This window comes from Accipiter gentilis, chromosome 18 (genome assembly GCF_929443795.1).
Source record: "Accipiter gentilis chromosome 18, bAccGen1.1, whole genome shotgun sequence".
NCBI classification, from domain to species: Eukaryota; Metazoa; Chordata; class Aves; order Accipitriformes; family Accipitridae; genus Astur; species Astur gentilis.
Window position 1 is genome coordinate 7,946,395 of NC_064897.1, and position 18,231 is coordinate 7,964,625.

General features: G+C 47.1%; 1 protein-coding gene across 3 annotated transcripts in view; it reads left to right on the forward strand.

Annotated features, from left to right (window-relative positions):
- Nucleotides 1–17,935, forward strand: part of LOC126048080 (alpha-2-macroglobulin-like) — a 41,904-nt gene extending 23,969 nt beyond the window's left edge. For all 3 annotated transcript variants that reach the window (XM_049822568.1, XM_049822567.1, XM_049822570.1), the window contains 17 exons: nt 369–495; nt 1,104–1,225; nt 3,810–3,861; nt 4,495–4,578; nt 4,707–4,883; nt 5,788–5,872; nt 6,411–6,567; nt 6,854–6,928; nt 9,744–9,909; nt 10,920–11,143; nt 11,713–11,931; nt 12,230–12,357; nt 12,540–12,630; nt 13,357–13,425; nt 13,848–13,950; nt 14,580–14,621; nt 16,814–17,935. In XM_049822568.1, coding sequence (XP_049678525.1) covers nt 369–495; nt 1,104–1,225; nt 3,810–3,861; nt 4,495–4,578; nt 4,707–4,883; nt 5,788–5,872; nt 6,411–6,567; nt 6,854–6,928; nt 9,744–9,909; nt 10,920–11,143; nt 11,713–11,931; nt 12,230–12,357; nt 12,540–12,630; nt 13,357–13,425; nt 13,848–13,950; nt 14,580–14,621; nt 16,814–16,839 — 1,947 coding nt within the window. In that variant the 3' untranslated portion in view covers nt 16,840–17,935. The remainder of the gene's footprint in view (nt 1–368; nt 496–1,103; nt 1,226–3,809; nt 3,862–4,494; nt 4,579–4,706; nt 4,884–5,787; nt 5,873–6,410; nt 6,568–6,853; nt 6,929–9,743; nt 9,910–10,919; nt 11,144–11,712; nt 11,932–12,229; nt 12,358–12,539; nt 12,631–13,356; nt 13,426–13,847; nt 13,951–14,579; nt 14,622–16,813) is intronic.
- Nucleotides 17,936–18,231: the final 296 nt, after the last annotated feature.

Consider the following 18,231-nt stretch of genomic DNA (forward strand, 5'->3'; position numbering starts at 1 on the left):
CACTGCTAGTGTTTTATCTCTTCACCTAACTAATCATGAGAGGGCTTTTTAGTTCATGGCTAAGTTTGTAGTCATTGCTTTGCTTTTACTCACACAGCCGGTCCATGCTCTCCATTTTCCCAGAATCATTTTCCTTTCCAAAGATGCATATCCTGTTCTCTACATATACCTCCCCAGTCTCTTACACTTGTACACATCTCGGTCTTTTCCCACTTCATCACCCAGTTCTTGCTCTGCAATATCCATAAGGTTCTCAGTCTCACAGTATAACCAGCTCCATTCCCCATTTCCATGTACTGCACTGTCTCCAGTAACCCCAGTTTCTCTGCAATTCCAACCTTCATGACACGTCTCTGTACAACCGGCAGGTCAGTGTCTCTCTGGCTGAATCTACTCATTTCCTGGCTACACCAGGAGAGAAGCAGGAAGAATCCTACTGCATCTGCACAAATGAAAGGAAAACTGTGGCTTGGGCAGTAACACCAAAATCTCTAGGTAAGAGGCCAGACAACACAAAGAAAATACTGGGCTCAGATACCTGTGGATGACATCGGATCTTTGGTGTGAGTAGCTTGGTGACTCCAAACCTGTCTGGAAGGACCTAATCTATGCCAGAAGTAGGAATTCCAACCCTGAGTTTGAGACACTGTGCTGGGATGCAGTTTCCAGGTCCTAAACAAACTATCTAAGTGCTATGGGCCATTGTTTTCTAAACATTTGAATAGAAATCACAAATTCCCTTAATGCATGCAAAGCGCTCGGACATTCCTGATGTGGAGCTGGGAATGTCTTAGCTTAATGTGGCTGGGTCTGAAATATTTCAATCAAAGCTTGCTTTCCCTGAAGCCTCCCAGAACATGACTGATTTACAGGACTTGCCCCTCCACTACTCTTCTTGCTGATGGACTAATGCCTGCTCAGGTGGCCATCATGAAGGAGGTGGCCTGGAAGGCTGCAGCTGGATGAAGATAAAACACTGTCTCGAGTTTAATTCTCCCCTTGGAAAAACTTCTCTGTGACGCACCAGAGAGCGCCCAGCACAAATACAAACCCCATTTCCCCGGCTCTGCCCAGCAGGGCTGGCTGACCCCTGTTTCCTCCAGGGCAGGTGGAGTTCTCGGTGAGCACCGAGGCCCTGCAGAACCAGCAGCCCTGCGGGAACGCCATCGTGGAGACCCCTGAGAAAGGGCGGAAAGACACGGTCATCAGACAGCTGCTGGTGGAGGTACGTGGGCTGCTGAGTTTGGTGGCACAGAAAGGTAATAATAATTTCACGCTCCACAGCAACAGTTGCTGTAGGATAAAGGTTTTCTGTTTTAGCCGTGATAGCAGCAATAATGGCTTGTGTGACTCTTATTCTGCACGCGTTTATAAAAGAAGCATTGATAAATCTCACACAGGCCAGTAGAGCCCATAACTCATAATGTTGCCATCTCATAGTAAAAGCAGGGTAATACATTACATAGTGGACAGAAATAATAAGGCAGGCAATAATGACAGATTTGTCGCAAACACATCATCTGGGAGATAAATGAGAACTCCTTGGTGTTACCTGTAATAAATCACAGGGATAGGTTGTAAATGGAAGACTTGCCAGAAACCTTATGCGTCTCCTCCAGCGCATGGCCAGTACTCTGGAATACGGAGCAGTCACCACAATATACAAATATTTCCAGAGAAAACTACCATCATTGTTTTGAATTGTTTTTATTACACTTTTAAGAATGTTCAAAACAGTATGAACTAACTTTTTTTTTCATTCTTTTGTACATTTTTTTTCTTTAGCAGTCTTTTGCAATGCTAAAACCACAGCTTTTCCCATGATAAATAGCCAGTCATAAAATTAATCCACAGTATAAGAGTCCCTGTGATATTAATAGAAAACAAAAAGTACTAGCTTGCTGTGTAGTGAAACCTATATAACATCACATGTCATAATATTGTCATTCCTATGCATGACAGGAAGGAATAGTTGTACTTAACAAAATTAAGTCAGGAGTAATATATAACATTGCAACTCCTCCTTACATTGTAGACATTCCAATTTTCAGTAAGGCAGAGCTAGGATTCATGTAATATGTAACTTCAGAAAATGTTTTGCTAACCTGACTGTAATGATGGAACAACAATCCTATCTGTTAAGCTGCTTTTTTTATTATTATTTCATTTATTTACAAATGAATTTGAACGTACAGTGCATTTTCTGTTTCAGGGCATGAATAACTCTAACATTTCAGGAAAACTTCCTAATTTCATATATGCCTTCAGGAAAAATAGTGTTTATTTTGTTCTTTGAAGATACTGGAAGATCAGAACTGTAAAGTCTTTTCTCCCAGATGGCAGGGGAGTGAAAATAACTGAATGAACATTAAAATTACTTCTGTCGGGGTGTCTGAGAGATTACTGGTCTTATCCTGTTATTGTAATGAGGTAATTAATCTACAGCAAACCCCGACTGGATAGAATCCGAGATTAGCATCCAAGGCTGAACAATTAATTAGCAGGGATGGACACAGTGTAGCTTGCTTGGGATGGAGCTGCATTGTCCCAAACACATGGATGTCAAGAGCCCCTGCAGCAGGCAGCGGGTCCTGGGCAGGGAGAAGGGAGTCTGCCTGAACCCCTGGGATGTCCTGTGCCCCTCGGGAAACCAAGCCTCGCTGAGAGCTAGTTGGGAAACAGGATGTTTTTTCACTCAGGAATTTCTCAGCTGGAAAGGAAAATCTTTCAAATAGTTAGAGTTTGCATGTTTTAATTTCCTGCTGAAATGTTCAAAATCAAACAAAACAATGGATTTCTCGTTTAGTTGCATTTCAGAATGACGTACTGAAACAAACAAGAAGGTGCCTTTTCAAACAGAAGCATTTAGCTGTCTCATAGTTTACCCTAAAGCTTTTTCTTTTTTCTTTTGCTCCCTACTCTTTTAATCTTCCTCTGTCTTTTCATACTGAAGAACGAGAGTCAATGTATTTTAACTGTGTGAAAAAGTGAAGGTAATACCATTGTTTACATGCTGGAAAAAAATTTCAGCTGGCAGAAGTTGGGAACCAGTAATGAAACAATGGGAACCCTCCTATGTGAAGGTTGAAAACATTGATGCGGGTATCTCACTGAAAAATCTCTGACAAAATATGTTTTCTAGTAAATATTTGATTCATGAGTTTTATGCAGAATGTTTTCAACCAGCTCAACAGAAAACAGGTCTTTTCTGACTTCAAAAATTAGGCTAGAAGTTTTTGAAACAGAGGGATACAATCACGAGTTGACTGTGGCATGTATTTCAATTTTGGATGTTGTAACATGTCGCTTGTGGGTGCACTGGAGGGCTCTAGTTGCCACCTGCCAAAGCTTTCGCACACATATCCTACCTGTGTCCCAGGCACTCGGACATCATCACGGTCTGAAGAGTTCTGCTAGACTGGGCCAAGGTGGGGAGCACCTTGGAAGAGAGAGCCCCGTGGCTCTGTTAGCACTGTTGGTAACATCATCTTGCATGTTATCTGCATCATAACCTGTGAAGCTAAAGGGCCTCTCTCAGTAATAAGAAAGGAAAGAACTTGGATTAAATATCACACTTGTAATTAGCCAGTATGTTATAGTCCCCGATTATCCTCAGTTTAGTACATGGAGAAAAAAACTTTGTAAGCAATTTCTGAAGACTTTTCAGTATAAAGAAGTTACTACCACAGGAGAATTTAAAGTATTTAATTTTCTTAGAGTCCCTTCTAGTTTCCTTCTTGATATTTCTTCCTTTTCTTTTGTTGGGTTTTTTTTCATTTTTTGCTTTTTTTCTTCCTTTTTTCCCCAAGCCGGAAGGGACTGAAGTGGAAACTACCTACAATTCTGTGCTCTGTGCATCTGGTAAGAGCTTTTTGCTTTCTAAGACTTTCTTTGCTGATGTAGAGACTAAAGACAAAGGGAGAAGATAAGGTTTGTGGATGCAGAAAAGAAAGGTGTAGGGATCTGATAAAATTGAGCAAACCAAATGTATGTCCAACTGATAGTGAAACTAATTCTTCCTAAAGGAGAAAAGCTGAGGCTGTAGTAGTCCCTGCAATTACAGAGGCAAAAGCATATCTTTTAGGAACTGAGGCTGGCCAGGTCCCTGTAAAGAGACAATATCTGGGATTTAATATGGTTATCTCTAACATCTTTCATTCAATGGGTATAAAATCATAAACTGGGCTCTGCAGTAAGCCATGTCTGCCCACCAAAGCAGAAGAGGCCAGAAAAATTGGCTGGAAAGTGTATTTGTCAGTCACGGCCTGCTGATAGTGCCAAGTAGATGTCCATGACAGTCTGTGTGTGAGGGCACTGCAGGCCCAACACAAAATTTGTAGGATGGGAAACTTCCACAACAAAATTACAGATGAATGGATTTGTTGAAAGCAGAAAAGCCCTGTGCAGGGGATGGTGTCTCACCCTCTTAGCTGCTACTCGTGCATGCAGATATAACTGGAATTGTAACCAAATTGATCTGCTTTTTTATGCCAGAAAAGTCAATCTCAGAGCCAGTCTCTCTGGTTCTCCCAGAGACTGTGGTGGATGGCTCAGCCAGAGCATATTTCTCAGTGCTAGGTAAGTGAAACATTCTTAAAGTGTAACATGCTATTTTGAAATGCTGCCATGTTTCTTCAGGCTGTGCTTAGTCTACTGGCAAGCCCTGAACTGTGCTAATTTACAATGGAAATTGTCCCGTTCCCCAGGTGACATCATGGGCACTGCCATGCAGAACCTGCACCAGCTCCTGCAGATGCCATTCGGCTGTGGAGAGCAGAACATGGTCCTGTTTGCACCCAACATCTACGTCCTGGACTATCTGAACAAGACAGGGCAGCTGAGCGAGGAGGTCAAATCCAAGGCCATCGGATACTTAGTGAGCGGTGAGCTGGGACACGGCTTTTGCTTCTCTGTTCATTCCTTCCCTTGGGAACTGGATAAGGCCACTATCGGCCACTGGCACGTGTGATCTGGGGGAGGCTGTCCTGGTGCATTCTCCAGAAGGGAGCATGACACCGTGGTAGGTCAGGTGTATATCATACAGTATCTATAAGAAAGAATCCTACACTCAAGTGGAGGTGCAGGGTGAGAGAGGACAGCATCCAAACAAGAACATAGAAAAAATCCAGGACCTGCAATAGCTCAGGAGTTCTCTCCGTATGAAAAGAGATATATGAAGTGCATAAATCAGACTGTAATCATTAATCATGGCAGCTAATTATGTAGATCTCGGACCCTCCTTAGGATTAAGATTTAGAAAGTGTCACTCATCTTTGACTAGGCCAGAATTTTAACACACTAGCTAGGACACATTGGCAGACATAACACCAATACATGTGGACATGGTGGGTACCTGCTGACTAACAAGGGACTGTTTTTACTCAGACATTTCACAGAAAAATTGCACTTCCTCCAATGAAAATTATCCTGTTCGATGCATCCCTATCCTGTATGGGCTCACCTTTGTATTCAGTTCTCCTCTGGGAACCATTTTCCCATTCCTCTAAAGTCTGGGGTGTATGTACCTCTTCTCATCAAGTCTAGGGCAGAGAGTGGCAATGACTAAAGATACCCAGTTTCCAGGTGTTTTAGGAGAGAGGAAGAGCACAAGGACGGAGGTACTCGGAGCTGTGGGTTTGCCTGAACTTCCACTGTAACACTCAAGCAGCCTAGCTCACCCTTGTGCCAAGAGAAGGGGGACACTGTCCCATGTCTGCTACATTTCCTTTGCATGGCTCCTTGAAAAGTACCGTAACAACTAAAATATTCTTCCACTCCCCATTTCAGGGTATCAAAGGCAATTGAAGTACAAACACTGGGATGGTTCTTATAGCACCTTTGGGCCCCGTTATGGGCAAGTTGGGAATACCTGGTAAGACTTCAGTACCACTGGCTTTGCATTTCTGCTTTTCACGCCCTCCCTTTCCTCAGTGTTTTCTTGTCCTTGGTCATTGTGGAGGTTGAAATGGAGGCGGAGATGAAATTATAATCGTGACATCATAGGATAATCATGTGGGATAATGGAGCAGAGAAGGATGCTAAAGGACATGCCTTTTCGGTTCGCAATGCTGCAGATAGCTACTTACCTGACACCCTTCTTCAGCTCGAGTGAGGGTGACCTGCAGGATGCCTTAGCTAGTTCTTGTTAGCAGAAGATGCTGATGAATCCCCAGAGTGTCATTGTCCACCTACCTGCAGCCCTCAGGGCTACGAATGGCTGACTCCATTTAGCGTTGGTCCCTATCTCACTGAGTCGCTAAGCTAGCTCACAGTTTCCAACCAGCCCACTGTGATCAAGTCCTGCAGCCTCTACTGCTTTCCTCCAGAACAGCGATGCCCACGTGGGCCCTATGACCCCTGATGGATACAGAGACTGCTCAGGATGTCTCCGTTCCCTCTTTCACTTTCAGGCTCACAGCCTTTGTCCTCAAGTCCTTTGCCCAGGCCCGGCCTCACATCTTCATAGATGAGAAGCACATCCAGGATGCTTTGATCTGGCTCACTCAAAAGCAGAAGGAGAACGGCTGTTTCCGCAGTTCTGGGACACTCCTGAACAATGCCATGAAGGTAACGTTTCTGCCTGGTTGGCTCCACATGGGCTTTGTCAGGCTGGAACTTGACCATAAGTCACTCTGGGACCAACAGAGCTATTTCAGCACTTGGGGGTTGGGGAGGAGTGGGGAGTTATATATGTGAGCTATCACAGAAGCAGGAAGAAGCCAACAGCATCTTCCGAAGGACTTACCATGAGGAGGCTAGGAAGAATTTCTCCCTGCAGGATGTAGATAAGTAGCACAGGGAGAAGCCAGTGGTGCTGTGAGGGATCAACATCTATTTTTGTGATTCCTTGCAGGGTGGAGTGAATGACGAGATCACGCTGACAGCCTACATCACTATTGCATTGCTGGAGATTCCTCTGCCTGTAACCGTATGTGTCTGTACCCCAACCTGAGCCAGAGATGGCACTAACCTGCCCTATTAGTGGCCTTCCAGATTATCAGGTCCCTTTATTTTTTGAAAGAAATCCTGTCTGAATACTCTTTCCTTTCAAGCCTAGACTGGAATAACGCTTTTCCTCCATTTTCCTTCTCTGTCCAATCCTGTCTCCCATATACATCTTTCACTTGATCTTGCTCTGAGTTTGTCGTGGTTTAACCCCAGCCAGCAACTAAGCACCGCGCAGCCAGTTGTTCACCCCTCCCCAGTCCCAGAGGGACAGGGAGGAGAATTGGGGAAAAAAAAAGTAAAAGTTGAGGGTTGAGATAAGAACAGTTTAACAACTAAAATAAAATATAATAACAACAGTAATAAAAAAATTATAATAATAGTAATGAAAAATAATATAACAAAAAAAAAAAAAAAGAGGAAGAAAACCCAAGAAAAGACTAGTGAAACACAATTCAAATGCTCACCACCTGCGGACCGATGCCCAAGCAGCAATCCACCCCCCCTGGCCAACTCCCCCCAGTTTATATACTAAGCATGACATTCTGTGGTATGGAATATCCCTTCGGCTAGTTCAGGTCAGCTGTCCTGGCCATGCTTCCCCCACACACACCTGCTTGCTGGCAGAGCATGGGAAACTGAAAAATCCTTAATTTAGGATAAGCGCCACTTAGCAACAACTAAAACATCAGTGCGTTATCAACATCATTGTCACAGTAAATCCAAAACAGCACCATACCAGCTACTAGGAAGAAAATTAACTCTATCCCAGCCAAAACCCGGAGAGAGTTCTTTTGTAGAGAATCATGCTTTTGCTCCTTTAAAAGAATACAGCTTGGATTAACAGTGAGTTAAATCATATTTAAATCTCTGAAATGAGCCAAATAGTTTTTCTACACCCACAAAAATCTCCTTTTGTTTGTTGGAATAGTACATTCTTGTTGAACTGCTTGTATGGGCTTATTGTATTGACACAACAGCACAGGTCTGTAAAAAAAGGTGGCACACTCAGGGATTCATTCTCATTTTTTCTGCCTCTTCTACATTGTTTTATGGGAAATCCCCATCCTTAATGCTTGGGGAATAAGGTATACCTATAGGGAATACCATAAATTGTAGTCTGTGAAAAGCCTGAGGCCTATTTAAAAGCAATGTGGGTTTGGTCATTCTGATCCCTGAGTCTGTGATCCCCTCACTGTGAGACAAGCCTCTGGTGCAGGTAAAATTGGGGTATGAATTGCAGCAGAAGGACTGCTGAGCCAGGATGGTTGCCAGGCTGCTGTAATCCCTCTGCTCCAAATGTAGGAGGGACTATTTTTTGTTGAAAGTTTTTTTCCTGTACAGTTAAGAACAAGCAGAAGGAATTATTTTGCAGTGGGGTGACATGGATAACATTAACTTCACCAGAAGAGTATTCTTTCTTTGGTATGTGTTGTGTTTAGAAGGCAAGTTCTCAGGAAGAACTGTATTGGATAACAAGGATGTTTTTCATTCCTTGAGCCTAAAAGTGCCACTGAATGTGAAGGGGTTTGTAAGAATTTGATTGGGATATGGGTGAATTTCAAGTTAAGCTGCATGAACTCCTGAGCACAGCACAGCCGTTAGGTATTTAATGCTATTGGCAAGCACGCAGAGTATTTCTGTAAATAAAATAAGCCATGTTCAACCCCTCATAAAAAAAAACTTATTAGTACTGTCCTGAGCATGTGTATCTACTGCCACGTCCTGTCATTAGACTGAACTCCTCCCCAGCACTTACCTTACAAACACTAGTAAGCATAGGAAACCTTACGTGAGGGATAGACCCAACCAATTTTGGTTTTATTCTTTGCTTTTTCAAAAGCAGCTGAATTGCTTCAGCAATTCAGTGACCACAAAAGTCATCTTCCAGTAGACACCCAGTGAAGGCAAAGTACAAAGCCGCAGAAAAATAAGTCTTTTCCTTCTAGACCACTGATTAAGCTGTAAATGTGCAATTAGGCTTCAGATCATGGCATGCCTCCCCTGCACTGTTACTGCTTCAATTTTTTTGCAGGTTTTCCAGCACAAATGAGGAATAGTTGTGTCTTGCTGAAAGGCCGTGGGGCCAGAGTGTCTGTTAGTTAACACTATGTAAAGTAGCTACATTTTGATTTGCTGCAGCAATTGCGCTCTTAAACCGTACTTGAGATCCTGGCTTCAAAAAGACATGCATTGCTGATGTTAACACGTCACAAAAAAATTTCCAGAAAATAGAAAAAATATATTCTTTTTTGTGCAGAGACAGAACTTGCTTCCAAACTAGAAGCTATGTTATCAAGGACCAGCAAAATGACTTTTTTTCAGAAGGCCCTAGAAAAGGGGAACTAAACAATTAAAAAGAAAGGATAGATCAGGGGGTTCAAGCACAGAACAGTCTCAGGGTGATAGCTGGAGGAGGAAGGCAAGTATCCAGTACATGTAGAGAGAAGTGTATCAGAGAACTCCCCTTGCTGTGAGACACAATCAGAACAGTAATTCTTCTCAAGGCAGAAGGATTGAAGCCCTGCTTCGCAGTCTTTAAATCAAAATGGGGGGAAAAAATTACAATAAGATCTATTAAAGAAAAGCAGATAGCAAGATAAGGAAGAGCCTTTGGCTGCCCAATCATTCCAGGGGTTATCGGACCTGGAGCGGAAGGGACATACAATGGTACAATCTTTGTCAGACAGGAAAGTGGGGATGTCAAGGATCCATAGGCACCATCTGATTCCTGTTGCTCTAAGACGGACTTCAATGCGAGCTCTGGCTGCTCCAGCTCAGTCTTTCTCTCCTTGCAGCACTCCGTGGTGCGTAACGCTCTGTTCTGCTTGGAAATGGCAGCAGATGAGAAAGAAAACCACGTGTACACGAAGGCACTGATGGCATACGCCTTCGCCCTGGCAGGGAAGGAGGAGAAACGGAAGGCATTGCTTAGCTCACTTGAAAAGGAAGCTGTGAAAAAGGGTGAGTGCTCCTGCTGGGACATCTCTTTCTTCCAACCCACTGGCCTTGCATCTTCCCTTGATAAAATGGTTTTTGTTGGTGGGGCAATGGCTGCAGGAACCGGCTTCTGTGGGTGGGGAAAGGTGCAGGGAGAAGAAAAACTAGTGCAAAGGGGTTGCATTTTTGAGAACTCCCTCACAGTGCCCGGTCCTACTTCTCTGCTCCAAGGGAGTTCATACGGAAGCACCAGGCACCATCCCCATCGGTGCTGAACTAAAGGTAGCTCTGCTAGAGTCTCTCCTCAGTCTGCTCCTCTTGCCACACCAGGCACTGCTTAGCAAAGGCTTAGCAATGTTTACAGCTACTCCTCCCTTCCAGTGCACATGCTCAACATAGAACAAAGTTGACCTTGCAGAGCACAGGGCATGATAAATCAGAGAAAAGCTGGATGTGCTGAGAGAGAAAGCGAACACACAGGTCATTTCAGAGGCCCCAGCATAAGCTCCGAGTCTTCCAGGAAATCACATAACGACTCAGAAGCATTCTGGCAGGGTCAGGCCGAACAGGGGGTTTGTCCAAGCGTTGGGGAGCAGGGTTGTGAAGGAAGTACCCCCAGCACCTTTTGCCTTCTCCGCCTGCAGGTGACTGTCAAGCTTGGTCACATTCTTTGGGACATTTTGCCTCAGAGCTTGTCACTGCCTGCCCCCGGCATCTCTACTCGACAAGGCGGGGAGTGTCATCCTTCTTAGGTCCCTGGTTCCTCGAGCTGCCCAAGCCCATAAATGTCTGTGTGACTCTGGAGTCTAGGACAAAGTGGTAGCCAGGGCTGAGGACTGAGCCTCAGCAGTCTCAGGCTAGATGTAAACTTGCAGCAAGTGTAAACCTAACCCTTGCCTCTTCATCCTGCATGACGGATGCATCTCGGAGGCTCTGTCCTCCCAGCTGGACCGGCAGCAGATCAAGAACTCCCTTGCAGTGACTACTAATAATTGCTTCTTGTCTTGTCTCCACGCTCCCCGCCTCCTGTGAAGATGGGTCTGTTCATTGGCAGCGACCTGGGAAAGAGCCAGAGGGTGATCTCCCGTACTATCGCTACCGAGCTCCCTCTGCTGAAGTGGAGATGACAGCCTACGTGCTCCTTGCTCACCTCACCACGCAGCCGGCACCTTCCCAGGAGGAGCTGTCATTCGCGTCTCTTATTGCAAAGTGGATCAGTGGTCAGCAGAATCCCAATGGAGGCTTCACCTCCACCCAGGTGAGCTGCTTCCCTCCTGTGACTTCACACATCAATGTCAGAGGATGGGAAGTGTCAGAGACCCAGGTGGGAGCACAGTAAGTTCTGCCAGGGCAGGGACCGTAGCCCTGCAGTATCTACCACGGTTGCCAAGTTCCCAAGAGGCTAGAGGCTAGTATGTCAGGTAGTGCCTCTGGGAAGGACCGATACTTTGATTAATGACCTGGTTTTCTTGACGCAGTGGGGCAGAATGGTAGGGACACAAGGGACGTGTGTCTGTGCCATTGGAGAGGGCTCCCACCTTTTTTGTGCGTATGAAGTTGCTGCCTCACCCAGTGGCGAGCAAGCGAAGGCTGCACGGAGCTCCACGCCAGGGAGCTCAGGCAACATGCAACTGCTGGGCAGAGGACACGGGACGGGAACGGAAACACACAAAAGCTGCTCTTTCCCTCTGTCCTTTCTACTTATAACTGGAGAAAGTGAAGAACAGAGGGGAGGGTGCGTGCCGACAGCAAAGGGCAGGCTGTGGGCGGATAGGCTGTGGAAAGGCTAACCGCATCCCCCTGGGTGCCGGGACCCGTCTCTTCCAGGACACAGTGGTGGCTCTCCAAGCCCTGTCCCTGTACGGAGCTGTCACCTACGCCAAGAGCGGAGCAGCTTCCAAAGTGACCCTGCGGTCGGGAGGGGACTTCCAGCAAGACTTCCAAGTGGATCCCACAAACCGCCTGCTGCTCCAGCGCGTGGCCCTGCCCCAGGTGCCAGGGGAGTACAGCACGGAGGTGTCTGGCGAAGGATGCGTCTACCTGCAGGTGAGGGTGCTGGGGGCAGGTGGCATCCTGCGAGGGGAGCCCCTTGCCAGGCAGGAGCCAGGGAGAGGGAAGAAGGACAGGACACAGGGGAGAAGCGGGAGGGAAGGCTCTGGGAGAGGGAAGAGGAGAAGAAGAGCAGAGGTGTGTGGAGGAGAAAGAGCGGGAGGCAAGGATCCGCAACATGGAGGAGCTGTGAGAGCGGGAGAAGTGGGGAGGCTGGGTGGGGAGAGGACTGTCGCTCTCCTGCGCCCAGCATGCACGCACACGTGCTCACACAGAGCTGCTGGCTCTTCTCTAGACAAGCCTGAGGTACAACGTGCAGCCCACACAGGAGGACGCACCCTTCCTGCTTCATGTGTACACAATCCCAGAGACATGTGCGGACTCCAAGGCTCACAAGGTCTTTGACATAGGCGTAAATGTCAGGTGAGTCTGTGTTTGGGTCTGGGCCTTCCTGAGAAACCACGGGAGCTGGAGACCCCGGCATAGGTGGAGAAGGAGGTGTTGGACTGTCAGGACGTGGTGGTGTGCCAAGTGTTATGGAAAAGGTGGAAGTGCCCCCAGCTTCAACTTGAGGTGCACTGAGTCTTTGTTGCTTGATTCCTTAGTTACACTGGGGAGCGCAATGGCTCCAACATGGTGATTGTTGATGTGAAGATGCTGTCGGGATTCATCCCCGTGAAGTCCTCTGTGAGAAAGGTAGGATGCTGTTTGTCAAACGAGCAACATCTATCTTCAAGACACCTTCCAAATGTCTGTAGCAAACTAGAGGGCTTCACGGTTTGCATCAGCTTGCTCTTGCCATTGTCACCTGCACATTTGCTATCTACAGCGTCCTCTTTTCATACCTCGCTGAAGGCCAGCACAAGGGGAGACAATGTGATGAATCTAGGAAAAATAGACTAAGTGATTTTTTCTTTGGACTGGTGATTGGCACCTTTATTATCACTGTGTCCCAATAGCTCCCTAAAAGCATTTTCTGTGCGTAGGACATTCAAAAGTAGTGCTGTTTCCTTTTTCCCTCTGCTGGTCTGACAACACCTTCTAGCATTCTAACTGTTCAGGTCTTGGGTCACTGTTTGAGATGCCGCGCAGGTGCGCAGTCTGAAAAATAAAGGCTATCATAAGACACTGCAGAACTAGCAAGCCAGAAGGAATGTATTCTCATCGAATGGTTCCATCACTGTGCTGGAACCAGTGCTCAGTCTCTGCTGGAGCCAGGCCATACTTCATCAGCCAGGCTGTGAAGGGAAGGCCTGGGGACCATGATACCTAGTGGCACACCAAGGAGGCAGTTCCGTGCTGCTGACTTAGTTCCCTGAGTACCCCAGTGTTTCATCCACGGTACATCCCCTCCATAGGGCTGTGCAAGGGGCACAGGGAGACCACCCTCAACGCGGTAACATCTTGGTCTTCTTTCTTCAGCTGGAAGGCCGCCGTGTCATTGAGCGCACAGAGTTGAGTACCAACCACGTCCTAGTGTATCTGGAAAAGGTAAGTATCCGTCTGGGGCAAGGACCGGTCAGAAACACAGCCATTGGGACATTTGGCCCCACAGGGCAAAAGATCGGAGACTCAAAACTACGATGGCTGTGACAAGAATAGGACTGAATCTCGTACTGACTTCGGCCGACCTTTCAGATTTACTGGCACTTTGCTCCCCAGCCCTCAGCAGGCTCTCCCCCTGCCCCGCGCAGGGATGGGGCCCTGACCTCCCCACCAGCCAGAGCCTCCCCCCGTGTGGGGAAAGGCCCCAGCGTTTCCCCTTTTCCCTCAGCCAGGCCCGCAGCCCCCGCACACCCCCTCGGCCACGGGCACGGGTGCCAGGGGAGAGCGAGGGAGCCCGGGGGCGTCCGTATGGGGGGCACGGGCCGGCGTGGAGCCGACCCTCAGCCTCCGCCGCTTCCCTTCCCCAGCTGAGCAGCGAGACCCTCAGCTTCTCCTTCACGGTGGAGCGGGATGTCCCCGTGCAGGGCCTGAAGCCGGCCCAGGTGAAGGTCTACGACTACTACGAGACGGGTGAGTGCGGGGCTGGGGGTGCCCCGGGGGGGGCCCGCCACTGCCCCGGGCCTCGGCCCTTTCCCACCGCCTGCCCCCTGCCTCCTGCTCCTGTATATTATATATCTTTATATATGTATATATACATACTTAAATGAATATACATATATAAAGTGTATCTAGGTATAAATAAAAAAAAAGACATGTTCTTATGCTCTTTTATAGATTTTTTTCCCCCGCTTTCTCCATATATAAACGTATAAATATATATATGTAGTGCCCTGGTCAGAGGTTCATCTGATGCTGTATCATCTCAGGGTCCCGGGCTCGGAGGGCTGGGCGGATGGCCTCCTCGGCCCGCTCCCTCAGGGGAGGGCGGTTGCACGGCAGGTGAGGGGCAGCCATGCGGGGACCCCCGCGCAGCCACCGCCCCCCAGACCTGCCCCCTCCACAGCTGGACTGGTCTCTCCTTTGCACAGGGCCACATGGGATGTGTCTGTAGCCTTCAGGCATGTTCTAACTTGTTTGTGTCCCCCACCCTTCTGACACCCTCTGCCCTCTTGACCTTCCTCCCTCTGGCACCCGTCCCTCTGCCAGGGCCGCCGAGGGGCTCTGACAGCCTGCTCTCTCCCTTCCCTTCTCTTTTCCAGATGAGTTTGCCACACAGGAGTACAGTGCTCCCTGCTCCACAGGTAGGGTACCGAGAGCCCTTCCCTTCGCACTTCTTTACATCTTCTTCCTTGTATTTTGTTCTTCCAGCCAGCACTTGTCTCTTTCTGCTCAGTTTGGCAATTTGGATGAGATTGGCCCAACTCACAGGCACAGATTTTGTATACAAAACTGAGGGCACGAGAGGTACAATGTTGTTGTGTCATTCAAAATACACCATCCCTGAATTCTCAGAGTGGTTTCCATAGTCAGGTTCTCCTGGCTTGAATGAAGGTTATGTCCCTGTTGTTCTGTGACTGCCCCTTGGGCTTTTTCTTTGAGTTCCAGTTTCTTGTATCATTCTTGTTGTCTCAGATTTGAGGTGTCCTCTGGTCCTTTGTGAGAGCTCCAGCTAGCATAGCTGTGGGATCGTGCTGACGGGATTTGGCTCTTTCAAACCACCCATCACACTCCTCCCCTAAAGCACTCTGTCTGGAGCAATAGAGCAAATCAAGACCACCAAAAGATAACTCATAAAGCAGCATGTCATGGTCTGACCTACCATGATTTCGTGCTGTGCTCCAGAACCTCCTGCCCAACCCTGGCATACCTTTTCACTAAAGCTGTAATGTGGTGCTGCTCTTAGCTCCTCGCTTCCTACTCTGAGCATGAAGCCACACCTGCAGTAGGGAGTCCTCATTACAGGAATCCCTCCCAGCCCTTGCTTTGAAGAGGTGTTTGGCTCCTATAGGAACTTGGGCTTGCCTCTCTTGTATGGTGACAGAAAACTATCCCGGTGGTAGACCCCTACCTGTATACACAGCTACATCACTCGGCAGTGGTGGGGGGGGATCATAGTTCTCTAATATGGCACTCTACCTAGCCGTTAAGCAATGTTATTCTCCTTGGATCCCGAGAGCTGGCAAGTTTGCCTTTGGTAGCTACTATCTGGAGCTGCTTCCTGCTCAGCTACCCTGCTGCCCAAGCAGGTCTAAGGAGACAGGTATTCCTCATGACCCTAGGCATCCAGCCCTCAGTCTTGGTTTGGAGCCTGAGGTGGCAGGACAGAGAAGCTATGATCTTTGGGGGATTCTCTGCAATGCAAGGCCACATGTGTTTCGCTTAGGAGCACAGGTAATGTAGGAGCTTCTGTGGAAAGCCCTGACCACGGATACTTCTCCTGTCCTGTATGGAGTCTTCCAATACCAAGACTGGCAGGTCTGGCTTCCCATCAGTTGCCCAGTTTCACGTGTTTGGAATGTGGAGGCTTCTGGAAAGCACTGCAACCGTGGGAAGTGGTTTTTCACAGGTCCTGACTGTGGCATTTGAGAGCAGAGAAAAAGTGATTTGGACTTGAGGATGGCAAAAGCTTTCTCTCTTGCTGGCAGTAAATGGTGAAACTTACCTCCTTTAGTGTTCTTATCTGGTGTCTTGGAAAAAAGCCTGAACTCCCACACTTTTGCTCTGTACTGGTTGCTAACCTGGGTTGTGTCCGTAGGTACAGCTGTGCTCAGCTGATTCTGGGCCTACAGCCCCCCTTCATGGAAAAAAGGATCATAGGCCCTAAGACAGACACTGAGTGGACAGTAAAGCATTTCCAAAGGGTATATTGGTGTGGCCTGGTTATCCAGTCTGAGGCTAGTGGGGAGGCTTTAGATTTTAAGCTACTCTTCCCCATGTCCGTTAAAAGGCAGAGATTTTACCTTCCTTGGAAAGGATTATTGGAAGTCGCTCGTTAAGAGGTCCATCCACTGGTCTAAGTGTCCAAAGATGGTCTGCACTAAGAGGCAGATCTCAGCTGCAAAGCAGAAAGCTTCCTTCCCTGCCCTGTCTAGTACTGGTGCAGCAGATTCCTTCCACTCTCTGCAGAGAAATAAATACACATTAAGAGCATCTCCCATTGCTGCAGTGAACATCCTTGCTGCCTGTTTGCACTGTGCTCCTGTGTCCATCCCAGTTGTGACAAATCCCGCTCTGCTTATCTCTCTCCCAGTGGGTCAGAAGGAGTCGCAGCCCTCTCTCAACCTCACATAGCTTTGAAGGTGACATGAGTTTTGAGTGCTATAGATGACTCTCAACCCTGGTCAAACAAACAGCAACTCTCTCCTGTACTGTGCTTCACACACAATTTGGCTTCCCAAACCCACATCTTGCTCACTCTGTCTCTTGGCCTGAGAGAGGGAACTGGCTTATTGCTCTAACTCCTGTACCCTCCCATCTTCTTCCATCCTTGCAGAGGAAGCAGACCAGGGCAATGCATGAAGAATACTCCCAGTTGCTGGAACCCGCCTGCCTCACTACCACCACCACCATCTATGGAGTGACAAATGAAGAGTGCCTGCAAGGAATGGGAAATGAATTTTACAAATAAATTAACTGTACTCACCAATGATTTTTGAACAGTTTATTCCCAATTCTGTTTTTCCCTGCTCAGCCTCCAGTCACAGCTTTAATCTCCCTGGCTTCTTAGGTTGAAGAGCATCCCATCCAGCCATGCCTGTGTGCAGGGCAGTAAGACTGACAAGGGGACAGAATGATTTAAGTTGGGGTCAGCCTTTCTGTTGTAGCCCTCTCAGTGTTATGTAGTCTGAACTTGTCAGCTGAGATCCTGTCTAGCCAACAAAGAAGGACAGGTACCTCTTGTGAACTATTTCTCTCCCCTGGATTAGAAACCATAAGCTTGATTGAACTGGTCTCTGCAGGTACTTATCCATGTCTCCCACCAGTAGGCAGCCTGGATGATCAGCTAATGTTACAAGTTCAACCTCTCTGATGTGCCCCACAGACACCCCTTCCAGGATTGTTTCTTGTTTGTAGAAGAGTGGGAGGAGATATACAGTTTGCCCTCTTCTAAGAATAGCGTGTGCAGGAGGGCAGGAGGGATGTGTGTATGCATTATGCCTTCAGCTGCTAACTTAGAATGGCCTGTTCTCCAGTTGAAGCTTGGGCCTTCTTGTGGAAACTTCCATATCTTGTGCCTGCCGCTTCTTGGAAATTCCCAAGGAGAAGCTAATGCATTTGCCAGTAACCTACACACCTAAGCCTAGTTTCAATGGCACATTTACTTAAATCATAGAGTTGCTTTGGTGAAACTGTCCATAGTCCTCTTAGATATCACCAGAAATGCTCCCCTTTTCTTGGTTTTGTCCCATTAATTTCTGGTTTTAACTTCTGAATGGCAGAAAGATCTTACGTGACAGTTTATTCTCATGAAGTGCTTATTGTTAGGTATCATGGCTTATTGTGTATCCAAAGTATGCACAGCTAGTTGTTCCACCCGATTTTTTTTTTAGTGTGCCTATCCAAACATTGTTATTGAGAACAAATAAAATTCTTCATCTATTTTGCTAGATATTAATATTATGTCACTTTGTCTCCTGTGGTGTTTGGCATTTACTCACTCAAGACCATTTTGACAACTCATATTCAGAGAAGTCTATGGAATGAACTGGCTTCAGTGAAAGCTGAGCAAAATTTCTAATCAAGCATGAATACTAATTGCATTTTGTTTTGATTTAGAAATAGTAAAACCATCTAATTTCCTACCATGAGGCAATTACTTTTCCACACAGTTTTTGGTTGCTGAATTAAACGGTTTTGATTTTAGACCATTGTGATTTTCCTTTGAAGCATGCCATGCGTGCTTCATGGGGA